The 14342-nt window shown below is 44.2% G+C and overlaps 1 protein-coding gene across 2 annotated transcripts in view; it reads left to right on the plus strand.

Annotated features, from left to right (window-relative positions):
* Positions 1–14342, plus strand: part of RHOT1 (ras homolog family member T1) — a 43152-nt gene that overhangs the window by 15595 nt on the left and 13215 nt on the right. For both annotated transcript variants that reach the window (XM_066585854.1, XM_066585855.1), the window contains exons 15-18: positions 5664–5794; positions 12511–12594; positions 12676–12795; positions 13130–13329. In XM_066585854.1, coding sequence (XP_066441951.1) covers positions 5664–5794; positions 12511–12594; positions 12676–12795; positions 13130–13329 — 535 coding nt within the window. The remainder of the gene's footprint in view (positions 1–5663; positions 5795–12510; positions 12595–12675; positions 12796–13129; positions 13330–14342) is intronic.

Raw genomic sequence — 14342 nt, forward strand, 5'->3', positions numbered from 1 at the left:
ATAGATGATGGGAGTGATCTCTGTGTTGTGCCCCAATATATATATTATACATAGTTATTAGAGCGCCCCCTTGTCACAGTCCTGGGTATAAATAGGTGATGGGAGAGATTTCTGTATTGTCCCCTGATATATTTATACATAGTTATTAGAGCGACCCCTTGTTACAGTCCTGGGTATAATAGATGATGGGAGAGATATTTGTGTTGACCCCTGATATTTTTATACATAGTTATTAGAGCGCCCCCTTGTTACAGTCCTGGGTATAAATAGATGATGGGAGAGATCTCTGTATTGTCCTTTGGTATATTTATACATAGTTATTAGAGCTCCCCCTTGTTACAGTCCTGGGTATAATAGATGATGAGAGAGATCTCTGTATTGGCCCCTGACATATCTATACATAGTTATTAGAGCTCCCCCTTGTTACAGTCCTGGGTATAATAGATGATGGAAGAGATCTCTGTATTGTCCCTGATACATCTACACATAGTTATTAGAGCGCCCCCTTGTTACAGTCTTGAGTATAATAGATGATGGGAGTGATCTCTGTGTTGTGCCCCAATATATATATTATACATAGTTATTAGAGCGCCCCCTTGTCACAGTCCTGGGTATAAATAGGTGATGGGAGAGATTTCTGTATTGTCCCCTGATATATTTATACATAGTTATTAGAGCGACCCCTTGTTACAGTCCTGGGTATAATAGATGATGGGAGAGATATTTGTGTTGACCCCTGATATTTTTATACATAGTTATTAGAGCGCCCCCTTGTTACAGTCCTGGGTATAAATAGATGATGGGAGAGATCTCTGTATTGTCCTTTGGTATTTTTATACATAGTTATTAGAGCTCCCCCTTGTTACAGTCCTGGGTATAATAGATGATGGGAGAGATCTCTGTATTGTCCCCTGATATATTATACATAGTTATTAGAGCTCCCCCTTGTTACAGTCCTGGGTATGATAGATGATAGGAAAGATCTCTGTATTGTCCCCTGATATATCTATACATAGTTATTAGAGCGCCCCTTGTCACAGTCCTGGGTATAAATAGGTGATGGGAGAAATATCTTTATTGACCCCTGATATATTTATACATCGTTATTAGAGCGCCCCCTTGTTACAGTCCTGGGTATAATAGATGATGGGAGAGATCTCTGTATTGTCCCTGATACAGCTATATATAGGTATTAGAGCGCCCCTTGTCACAGTCCTGGGTATAAATAGATGATGAGAGAGATCTCTGTACTGTCCCCTGATATAGTTATACATAGTTATTAGAGCGCCCCTTTGTTACAGTCCTGCGTATAATAGATGATGGAGAGATCTCTGTACTGTCCTGATATATCTATACATAGTTATTAGAGCGCCCCCTTGTTACAGTCCTGGGTATAATAGATGATGGGAGAGATCTCTGTATTGACTCCTGATATATTTATACATGGTTATTAGAGCGCCCCCTTGCTACAGTCCTGGGTATAATACATGATGGAAGAGATCTCTGTATTGTCCCTGATACATCTACACATAGTTATTAGAGCGCCCCCTTGTTACAGTCCTGGGTATAATAGATGATGGGAGGGATCTCTGTACTGACCCCTGATATTTTTATACATAGTTATTACAGCGCCCCTTGTCACAGTCCTGGGTATAAATAGATGATGAGAGAGATCTCTGTACTGACCCCTGATATATTTATATATAGTTATTAGAGTGCCCCCTTGTTACAGTCCTGCGTATAATAGATGGATGGAGAGATCTCTGTACTGTCCTGATATATCTATACATAGTTATTAGAGCGCCCCTTGTCACAGTCCTGGGTATAATAGATGATAGGAGAGATATCTGTATTGACCCCTGATATATTTATACATAGTTATTAGAGCGCCCCCTTGTTACAGTCCTTGGTATAATAGATGATGAGAGAGATCTCTGTACTGACCCCTGATATATTTATACATCGTTGTTAGAGCGCCCCCTTGTTACAGTCCTGGGTATAAATAGATGATGGGAGAGAGCTCTGTACTGACCCCTGATATATTTATACTTGGTTATTAGAGCGCCCCCTTGTTACAGTCCTGGGTATAATAGATGATGGAAGAGATCTCTGTATTGTTCCTGATACATCTATACATAGTTATTAGAGCGCTCTCTTGTTACAGTCCTGGGTATAATGGATGATGGGAGAGATCTCTATACTGACCCCTGATATATCTACACATAGTTAATAGAGCGCCCCCTTGTTACAGTCCTGGGTATAATAGATGATGGGAGGGATCTCTGTACTGACCCCTGATATTTTTATACATAGTTATTACAGCGCCCCTTGTCACAGTCCTGGGTATAAATAGATGATGAGAGAGATCTCTGTACTGTCCCCTGATATATTTATATATAGTTATTAGAGCGCCCCCTTGTTACAGTCCTTTGTATAATAGATGACGGAGAGATCTCTGTACTGTCCTGATATATATACATAGTTATTAAAGCGCCCCTTGTCACAGTCCTGGGTATAATAGATGATGGGAGAGATAACTGTATTGACCCCTGATATATTTATACATAGTTATTAGAGCGACCCCTTGTTACAGTCCTGGGTATAATAGATGATGGGAGAGATATTTGTGTTGACCCCTGATATTTTTATACATAGTTATTAGAGCGCCCCCTTGTTACAGTCCTGGGTATAAATAGATGATGGGAGAGATCTCTGTATCGTCCTTTGGTATATTTATACATAGTTATTAGAGCTCCCCCTTGTTACAGTCCTGGGTATAATAGATGATGAGAGAGATCTCTGTATTGGCCCCTGACATATCTATACATAGCTATTAGAGCGCCCCCTTGTTACAGTCCTGGGTATAAATAGATGATGGGAGAGATCTTTGTATTGGCCCCTGATATATTTATACATAGTTATTAGAGCTCCCCCTTGTTACAGTCCTGGGTATAATAGATGATGGGAGAAATCTCTGTATTGTCCCCTGATATCTTTATACATAGTTATTAGAGCTCCCCCTTGTTACAGTCCTGGGTATAATAGATGATGGGAGAGATCTCTGTATTGTCCCCTGATATATTATACATAGTTATTAGAGTGCCACCTTTTTACAGTCCTGGGTATGATAGATGATAGGAAAGATCTCTGTATTGTCCCCTGATATATCTATACATAGTTATTAGAGCGCCCCTTTGTTACAGTCCTGCGTATAATAGATGATGGAGAGATCTCTGTACTGTCCTGATATATCTATACATAGTTATTAGAGCGCCCCCTTGTTACAGTCCTGGGTATAATAGATGATGGGAGAGATCTCTGTATTGACTCCTGATATATTTATACATGGTTATTAGAGCGCCCCCTTGCTACAGTCCTGGGTATAATACATGATGGAAGAGATCTCTGTATTGTCCCTGATACATCTACACATAGTTATTAGAGCGCCCCCTTGTTACAGTCCTGAGTATAATAGATGATGGGAGTGATTTCTGTGTTGTGCCCCAATATATATATTATACATAGTTATTAGAGCGCCCCCTGGTTACAATCCTGGGTATAATAGATGATGGGAAAGATATTTGTATTGACCCCTGATATATTTATACATAGTTAATAGAGTGCCCCCTTGTCACAGTCCTGGGTATAAATAGATGATTGGAGAGATCTCTGTACTGACCCCTCATATATTATACATAGTTATTGGAGCGCCCCCTTGTTACAGTCCTGGGTATAATAGATGATGGGAGAGATCTCTATACTGACCCCTGATATATCTACACATAGTTAATAGAGCGCCCCCTTGTTACAGTCCTGGGTATAATAGATGATGGGAGAGAGATGTCCGTACTGACCCCTCATATATTATACATAGTTATTAGAGCGCCCCCTTGTTACAGTCCTGGGTATAATGGATGATGGGAGAGATCTCTATACTGACCCCTGATATATCTACACATAGTTAATAGAGCGCCCCCTTGTTACAGTCCTGGGTATAATAGATGATGGGAGGGATCTCTGTACTGACCCCTGATATTTTTATACATAGTTATTACAGCACCCCTTGTCACAGTCCTGGGTATAAATAGATGATGAGAGAGATCTCTGTACTGACCCCTGATATATTTATATATAGTTATTAGAGTGCCCCCTTGTTACAGTCCTGCGTATAATAGATGGATGGAGAGATCTCTGTACTGTCCTGATATATCTATGCATAGTTATTAGAGCGCCCCCTTGTCACAGTCCTGGGTATAATAGATGATAGGAGAGATATCTGTATTGACCCCTGATATATTTATACATAGTTATTAGAGCGCCCCCTTGTTACAGTCCTTGGTATAATAGATGATGAGAGAGATCTCTGTGCTGACCCCTGATATATTTATACATCGTTGTTAGAGCGCCCCCTTGTTACAGTCCTGGGTATAAATAGATGATGGGAGAGAGCTCTGTACTGACCCCTGATATATTTATACTTGATTATTAGAGCGCCCCCTTGTTACAGTCCTGGGTATAATAGATGATGGGAGAGATATCTGTATTGATCCCTGATATATTTATACATAGTTATTAGAGCGACCCCTTGTCACAGTCCTGAGTATAAATAGATGATGGAAGAGATCTCTGTATTGTCACTGATATATCTATGTATACTTATTAGAGCGCTCTCTTGTTACAGTCCTGGGTATAATAGATGATGGGAGAGAGATGTCCGTATTGACCCCTCATATATTATACATAGTTATTAGAGCGCCCCCTTGTTACAGTCCTGGGTATAATGGATGATGGGAGAGATCTCTATACTGACCCCTGATATATCTACACATAGTTATTACAGCGCCCCTTGTCACAGTCCTGGGTATAAATAGATGATGAGAGAGATCTCTGTACTGTCCCCTGATATATTTATATATAGTTATTAGAGCGCCCCCTTGTTACAGTCCTGCGTATAATAGATGACGGAGAGATCTCTGTACTGTCCTGATATATATACATAGTTATTAAAGCGCCCCTTGTCACAGTCCTGGGTATAATAGATGATGGGAGAGATAACTGTATTGACCCCTGATATATTTATACATGGTTATTAGAGCGCCCCCTTGTTACAGTCCTGGGTATAAATAGATGATGGGAGAGCGCTTCGTATTGTCTCCTGATATATCTATACATCGTATACATATCTATACATGTGAAAGTTTTATGGTCTCTGAATTGGTGTTAGGGGGTCACCAGGCTGTGTGTTATCTCTGCTATTGATTTCTCCTTTTCTCCACTTATGCATGAAGCCACTTCGAATGTTTGTTCTGGTCAAAGGTGGTTATAAACTTTGACTCCCAAATTCTTCTATGACCTTGAGATTTTGCAGTTGCCTTTTAATATAGTAACTTTCATATGGTCTCCTATCTACAGGGTTACCTGGTTTCTCTTGCTGGGAACCATCACATTTTGCTCTACCGGCGACACCGCACTAAACGTTTTTTAAATGCTTATTCATGTAATGCATAAACTCCGTCCAGATGCTTCGTTATCAGTCGATCCGCTGCATGTGAGTCCTGCTGCCTGGAGGCTGTGTGTAACCTGCTGCAGTCCAGTGATAGTCTGCAGGATCTTCAGTCTTCCTCATTGTTCCGACTTTCATGTTTTATTCCTTGTCCTTCTAGTGACAAGAGACAAGAAGATCGATCTGCATAAGAGGCAAACGCAGCGCAACGTGTTCCGGTGCAATGTCATCGGCTCTACGGGATGTGGGAAGAGCGGCATTCTCCAGGCTCATTTAGGGAGGAACTTGATGGTGAGTGTTCAGACAAAGGGCTTCTTAAGCAGATCACAATAGTGGGGTTCCTTCTTGTGCACAGCTTTAGTGGAGCCCCACGCCTTCACTCTTGGGCCCAATGCCCACGGGCGGATCTGATTTGTGGAAGATCAGCAAATCAAACCACCCATAGGGAAGCATGGGCGTCTGAACATGGATTAAAGCATGTGGATTTGTTTTGCTGACTTTTTGGTTTGGAAAACTAATTGCATCATGTACCATTTCAGTGCGATTGAAGTCAATGAAAGCTGTCCAATCCGCGGCCTGTTCACAATTTAATTGCGGACGGGCCGTGGATTCTGCGGGAAAGCAGCGGTTTAGAAAAAAAGAAATCCACTGTGCATGTTTGGTGGTTCATCGTCCGATACTTCTGCACACATTCGCAGTTAAGAAAGTAGAAGACACGGAGCGGTAAGCAGTGTCCTCGGCCGCGGGCAGGGTCAGATTCCACTGTGGGCTCCTGCATGTGGAATCTGGTCTGCCCATGGACATTGGGCTTTACCCTGCCCCACAAAGCTGAGGAGCAGAGGGAGCCACATTTGGGTCTTAGCTGCTGCCCTTTGCCTATGGCAGGTGCCAGAATCTCAAAAGTACTGGGAGCAGGGACTAAAGCTTCTTTACGGACACATAAGTAGTCGTTTATGGTGGGCCGGGAGTTGTAATAGGAAGAGAGAGGCTGAATTCCAGTGGCCTTGTCGCTTGACTGTAAATGGAGGATGGCTTTGTTTGATGAGATGTGCCAAAGTGCACGCACAGTGTAGTAGAAATTGAGTAACCTGGGGGGGCGGAGCCTGGCCGGAGATGTAGACAGTCGCATCTCAGAGTAGCTCCCGCAAAAACCGCCAAATACATCCTGAAAACGGGACCCAAAATTGTCGAAAAACCGATAAACAAGGAGCGGAGGTACAGCAGAAAGCACCGGAGGTGAAACGGGCACCAGAGGAGAAGATGGTGCGCGGCAAGGAGAGAGGGAAAGGAGAAGAAGTCGGTGGCCCGCAGAAACAAGATGGCGCCGGCGGGAGGGAGCCGAGAACGCTCATACCGCGCCCCAGCACAAGCAGTGCAGACACGGCACGCAAACTGGCGAGGTATGCCAGGGAGGAGGGGGGCAGAAAAGAGGAATCCATAAGCCCTAAACAGCAGAGGGGAGACGTAGGGGAGCAGGGGAGCCCACAAAGAAATAAGCAAATGGCGGGAACAGGAGGGGAGGAAGAAGCCACATGTACAATATACACAGAAAGTGAGAGAAGCAAGGAAGGGGCAGACAAAACAAGCACATTAACAGACCCTGACAAGCACAGCAAAGACAAAGACAAACAAAGCAGCTCACACACTGTGCAAGGCTCTGCTAACAGGCAAGAAGCCATAAGTGATGCAGGCAGCCCCAACCACCAAAAAGATGGCGCAAATAATGCCAATACAGCCGAATATCGTGTGAGAGGCAGCATACACAGTGCAAGCAACCCAGACAACCGCGCGCACAGCGCAAATTACGCAAGCACACCAGATAGCTGTACATGGGATGCCTTCCAAAGTACAGACGATGCTGCCAAAAAAGACCAAAGACGAGAAGACGAAAGGAGCGTCAGAGAACCTACGCTGAAAGAAATCTTCAGTGAAATTACCAAATGCAACGCATCACTGAGCAACCTTAACATGCAAATGGGGGCGATGCAAAGTAATGTAAACCTGCTACGGCAAGATGTGAGGAAAATATCAGAGCGTCTGACAGAAACCGAACAACGTATAAGCGACATAGAAGACGTAATGCAACCAATGCAACGTGATGTGGAAAAAAACCTGCATGACATACAATATCTACAGAACAAAGTCGACGACCTAGAAAATAGGTCAAGAAGGAACAACGTGCGGATTGTGGGCCTCCTAGAAAAGGCGGAAGGAAGAAACCCAGCAGAATTTTTTGAAACGTGGCTACCCGAACTGTTCGGAAGAAACACCTTAACTACGATGTTTGCAATCGAAAGAGCCCACCATGTACCTACACGACCCCTCCCTCCGGGGGCTCCCGCCAGACCGATACTCATCAAAGTACTGCACTACAGAGACCAAGACATCATACTCCAAAAGGCCCGCGAAAAGGGTGAAGTTCAATTTAATGGCGCGAAAGTCTCCTTTTTCCCAGACTTTTCTATGGAAATACAAAAGAAGCGTGCAACATTTATAGAAATAAAAAGGCAATTGCGAAACTTACAAGTGCCCTACGGAATGGTGTACCCCGCCAAATTGAGAGTGGTGGCGCTGGGTACGACACACTTCTTTGAAAACCCAAAAGATGCAAGTGTCTCGATAGATCACAATGAAGAACAAATCCGGAGGGGAAGATCGCCGCATAAGTCACCATGAAGAGGCAACAACCAAAGAAATGCTTATCCAAAGGGAACCGAAAATCTCTGAAAGGAGCTCCTGGGACGACAGGATGCATCGTGCAGGAGAATGGAGGACTGGTACCCCGATCCGATGGGAAAACAACGGATCAGTGAGTTACATGTTGGGGGTGTTTGTTGTTTGGTCTCTCTCTCGTATATTTGGGAAATGTTAAACAAGTTACAGATAGAAGGGATAAGGTTATATGATAGAAAAACGGTTCAGGGAGGGATAAGGGGAAGAAATGTTAACGTAATTGTACAAATGAAAAGTATATTACAAATAACGAAAACGTGCACAGTAAAGGTGGATAAATGTATGTATTGGGGGATGCGGGGGGCTAGACCAAAACCTCGCTGGAGAGACCCATTGCTGAGAACTGACAGTGGTACATACACATATACATGGAGTGACGCGGGTGAGACACAAATACAGAGATATGGACCCTCCCAGTGCGACTCACTCACAAAAACAAAAAGGGGTGGTAACACTCAGAAAACAGTAACTCTGAGAAAGGTAAAAAAATAAGGAAAATGAGTAGAAAGGTCAGGATTGTCTCGTGGAATGTGAGAGGTATGAGCGACCAGACAAAACGATCAGCAATACTGCAAGTCATCAAGGAACAAGGTCCGGCTTTTATATGTTTGCAGGAGACACATCTATCAAAGGAAAACACAGACACGCTTAAAGTATGGGGGATGGGACAGAGCTTCCACTCCACACACACAAGGTATTCCAGGGGGGGGGGGGGGTCAGCATAGTGGTACACAGAAACATACCGTTTAAATGCCTCTCACGAAAAACCGACCCAGAAGGCCGCTTTATATGCCTACACTGTAGAATCTACAACTACACATGCATTATAGCTTCAGTATACATCCCGCCACCATATAATAACATGATAATGCGGCAAGTAATAGGATTCATAGCAGATAAACCGGACATCCCAGTCCTTATAATAGGTGACTTTAATTCGGTCATTAACCCTACACAGGACAGACTACGAGCAGGAAACGTAAACGATGAAAGGAACCTGACATCACTTGGCAAACTAATAAATGAAATATCATTGATAGATCTATGGAGAACACGGCACCCCACACATAAACAATACTCCTGTTACTCAACTACACATCAATGTTTATCTAGAATAGACCTAGTAGTGGGGAATATTCAGATATACAGGGACATAACCTCAATAGAATACCTACCAAGGGCTATATCTGACCACTCCATACTACGACTGGACCTACAGCACGGTAACACTGATAGCCACCCCCAAAAGAGATGGAACTTGAACTCGCATTGGTTAAATATACTAAGCAAGGAAAACGCGAAAACAACACTAGAGGAATACTTTGCCCTAAATAAGGATACCACAAGTATGACAGTCTGCTGGGAGGCCATGAAGGCATATATGAGGGGGGTATACATACAACAAATCACCCAGGCAAAGAAGGGACATAGAGAAAGAGGTCAAAAATTACGGGAAAAATTAAAAGAAACGGAAGAAAACTACATAAAAGAGAAAACTATAATAACACTCAACCTATGGAAACAAGCCCAAGAGGCCCTTAACAAATACTCACTAGACACAGCAGCCACTAAAAATGGGTTCCGGACGCAGGCATATTACGAAGAGGGAGAAAGAACGGGACATATGCTGACAGTTATAGCCCGAGCACAAACTAGCCCCACATATATCATCGAACTAAAAGACACACAAGGCGAGATTGTCAGGGATGCAGCATCCATAAGGGAGACCGCGCGGGAATTTTACTCCTCCCTGTACTCCTCGAGACTGGATAAAACGATAGAACAAATTGAGGAATACTTGGCGGACATAATAACACACAGATTGACGGAGGAGCAGAGAGAGTTCCTAGATGCACCAATAGACTTGGAGGAGATGCAGGAGGCGGTAAAAGACATGCAAAATAACAAGGCCCCAGGGGAGCACGGCTTCCCAATAGACTTTGACAAGCAACATGCAGATATACTATTACCACAACTTCTAGAGACAATGGCGGAGGCGGAACAGAAAGGGGAATTACCACGGACAATGCGAAAAGCAAAAATAATAATTCTGTTAAAACCGGAAAAGGACCCCCTGTTGATGGACTCGTATAGGCCAATATCGTTATTAAACGCAGACGTTAAAATTATAGCTAAAATCCTAGCCAATCGGTTATCAAGAGTGGCACCCACCCTGGTGCACCCGGACCCAAGTGGGTTTATACCAGCAAGGTCAACGGCAACAAATATTCGCAGGGTATTCCTAAACCTACAAATACCCGTAGACAACACCAGAGATAGAATCATATGCTCATTAGACGCGGCCAAGGTGTTTGATAGTGTCGAGTGGCAATACCTGTGGAAGGTATTAGAAAAAATGGGATGTGGCCCAATATTTGTGAGACGGGTAAAACTTCTATATGCTAGAGTGGAGGCGGATGTGTCCATCAATGGGGGATCCTCGGAGGCATTCCTACTACATAGAGGGACAAGGCAGGGGTGCCCACTATCGCCACTCCTGTTTGCACTAGCAATAGAGCCCCTAGCGTATAAAATCCGATCACATCAGGAAATAGTGGGATTCCGAAGAGGAAATATGGAGGAGAAAATCGCCTTGTATGCGGATGACATGCTACTGTTCCTGGGGGATGGGGAAAAATCTCTGAAAACCACGATGCAAGTAATAAAAGAATTCTGAGCATTCTCGGGACTCACCATCAATTGGACTAAATCCGAAATACTACCAATAGACACCCCAGAAATGCAAATCGCTAATAGAGAAATAACCCTGAAATGCACCCCAACAATTAAATATCTGGGAGTTAAAATTACGAAAAAGGTTAGTGAATACGGGAAAATAAACCTAGAACCACTTATGGAAAAATGGAAACAAAAACTCCACATATGGCGCAAACTACCCATGACAATCATAGGAAGAGTGAACCTTATAAAAATGATATGGATGCCACAATTGCTATATCTAATACACAACTCCCCGCACTGGATAACACAAAAATTCTTCCACAAGGCCAAGGGACTGTTTAGACAGCTCATATGGGGAGGGAAGACACCTAGGATAAAACTGGAACTACTATACAACACAAAGGAAAAAGGGCGGACTAGCCTTGCCCAACCCGTTCTCATACTTCATGGCCTCCCAGCTGCAACACCTCAGAGGATGGGAGACAGAGGAGACACAAGACGCCAGTTCCAGAATCCTTAAAAATCTTTTTACCGGGTCGCACCTGTTCGAAACTCTGGAGCGTGGAGCGTTTAAAAAAAACGGTCAAAACGCCCCCACGCTATTACTGACACATAAAGTATGGGGGAAGACCAGAAACATGCTGGATATAAAAAGCTGTACACAGTATACCCCCATATGGAATAACCCATGTCTACCAGAAATCAGCAAACTACAAGGTTTCCAAGGGTGGAAAGACAGGGGAGTTAGGAGAATGGCCCAGATACTGGAGGGGGGAGAGCTGAAAACCCTCGAGCAGCTAAGACAGAACTACGACATCCCCAATAGTGACTTCTACAAATATCTACAGCTCAGACACGCTATACAAGCAGAAAAAAACTCTGAGGAAATAACAGTGACAACAAATATAGTAGCGGACATAATAGGAAAAGCCACCACCACAGCGGGGAAAATATCTGTATTATACTCCCACATACAGGACACGGTTAACGCACGCAATCCGATACCAAGAAAAGCAAAATGGGAAGCAGACATAGGACCCATTGAGGAGTCGCACTGGGAGGAAATCCTACAAATGACACCCAAGCTATCTCTGAGCGAGTCACACAGAGTCTCGTAAATATTCCTAATTCACAGAGTGTACCGCACCCCGGCCTTCTTACACAACATAGGAATAAGAACCTCTCCGATATGTGTAAGGTGCAAAACCCACACGGCGGACCTAATCCACATGCTATGGCGATGTCCGAAATTACATAGATATTGGGTGGAAATACGAGATGCAATAAATGAGGCATTCGGCATACGTATGGACTTTACACCATATGTGTGCATTCTGGGATATACACACGACCTAGCGCTAGATGATCATGAAAAACTGGCAGTATCCAGATTATTGTACATAGCCAGAAAAACAATAGCTCAGCGATGGTTAGATGAAGAACCACCCACCCTGGGAGAATTCAGGGGGGGAAACCAGTTGTATACAAAAATGTTATAAAGAAATGTTAAAAAAATGGAAAAGTTTAATAAATACTTTTAATCTAAAAAAAAAGAAATTGAGTAACCTGGAATTCCTCTCCCCTTCCCGTAGCGCCAGCAGAAGATCCGTGAAGAGCACAAGTCCTACTATGCAATAAACACGGTGTATGTGTATGGCCAGGAGAAGTATCTGCTGGTAGGTTACTGAAGACCCTGCTGACGTTACCGCAGCCCACTCCATGGATGCATCACTCAGAATCTGACTCTTGTCTTCCAGCTGCACCACATCACGGAGTGTGAGAGTTTATCTCCAGCCGATACGGTGTGTGATGTCGTTTGCCTGGTCTATGACATCACCGACCCCAAGTCCTTCGAGTACTGCGCAAGAATATTTAAGGTTTGATCAGATCTTGTGTGATGAGGTGTTCATGGGGCAGCTTGTTGTCAGGGTGAGGGATGACCTGGTAACTGCCGCCTGTTGCTCCTTAGCTGCCTCTTTGTAAGTGGTGGCAGGTTGGGGTCCGCTGCAGTGGAAGAGATGCCTTCTGGTAGTACTGGGGACATTCCTGGAGACTCTCAGTATCACCCGTGCATCTCTTCGTGGTCAGATGACTATCCCATTATTTTATGTCCTTTAATCTCTTCCATGTTACTTTCTTCATTTGCAGCTTTTGTGTTTTCAAGGTTGTCATTGGCTTTTCCTAAAACTGTCCTCTCCACTTCCCCCACAGCAACACTTCATGGACAGCCGGACCCCCTGCCTCATAGTCGCAGCCAAATCTGACCTCCATGAGGTGAAGCAGGAGAGCGTCTCTCCGGCTGATTTCTGCAAAAAGCACAAGATGCCTCCGCCCCAAGCCTTCACCTGTAACACGGCCGATACCCCCAGCCGGGAGATCTTCTTCAAGCTGACCACGATGTCCATGTATCCGTGAGTACCTATATGACGTGACCTTGGCATGCCTGCCTCGTGCCAATCTGTTATGTGCCACAGCTCTCCGCACCATGGTTATAAGGTATGGGGTGCTATATTGTGCAGCTGGGGGTCGGAGGGAAAGATGTAAGGAGCAAGTGACAGGTGCTCCCCAGGATTACAGGTATCCATCTGATAGCTTAATGAGCCGAGGAGCCTTCCTCCTCCTCAGATAGAACTGGCTTCCTTTCCTAATTCTCCAACAATTGATCTTCATGCAGTAATCCAAACCCCCATACGTGAGAATCTGGCGTGACCTGGCACCGCAGTCAGTTGTGGCGTACAGCTGTTATAACTTCTTACACTGCATAGGTTAGTTAAAGGGGTTCATAAACATAGGAGATGCCATCAATGTCTGATTAGTGGGGTGCGGCTGCCGAGATATTCACCGAGCATTGTCTCAGGACTTGAAACGGTCTATGCGTTCACAGAACGCCGCGTTTGGAATCGCCTCATTTTACTGCGTTTTGTTTTTTTTTTAGCAGCGGTTTTGAACACCCCATCATTGTAATGGGTGATGAGTTGTGTTAAAAAGCGCCTTAAATGCGCGAAAACGGAGCAAGCGCAGATCTGCGAAGCCCCAATGGAATTAACAGAGGCGTTGTACCACAATCAGCGCGGCTTTTCACAAGCAGCCGTAAAAAGCGGGCTGTTTGAGAGCGACCTTAAGATCTTGTGCCATTTCACCAACTGTGATAGTCCCGCTAATGCAGCGCCGGTGCGTCGTCTACTTGTACATCATAGATGGAGCACACTGGAATCTACGATGAAAGGACTTGTTGGCTCCTTATATATTCTGCCGCAGCCTGCAGGGTTTAACCCTTGCACAAATGGAGGAATGTTCCTGACATTGGTGTCTGCCTGCGCACGCTGCCTTCTCTACAGGACAGATAGGGGCGCTGCACTCCCAGTTGGGATATCCTCACACTCTGCCCCCTCTAGAGGATAGATACATGAACTGCAGCCACCAG

The sequence above is a fragment of the Eleutherodactylus coqui genome, chromosome 13, assembly GCF_035609145.1.
Source record: "Eleutherodactylus coqui strain aEleCoq1 chromosome 13, aEleCoq1.hap1, whole genome shotgun sequence".
Taxonomy (NCBI): domain Eukaryota; kingdom Metazoa; phylum Chordata; class Amphibia; order Anura; family Eleutherodactylidae; genus Eleutherodactylus; species Eleutherodactylus coqui.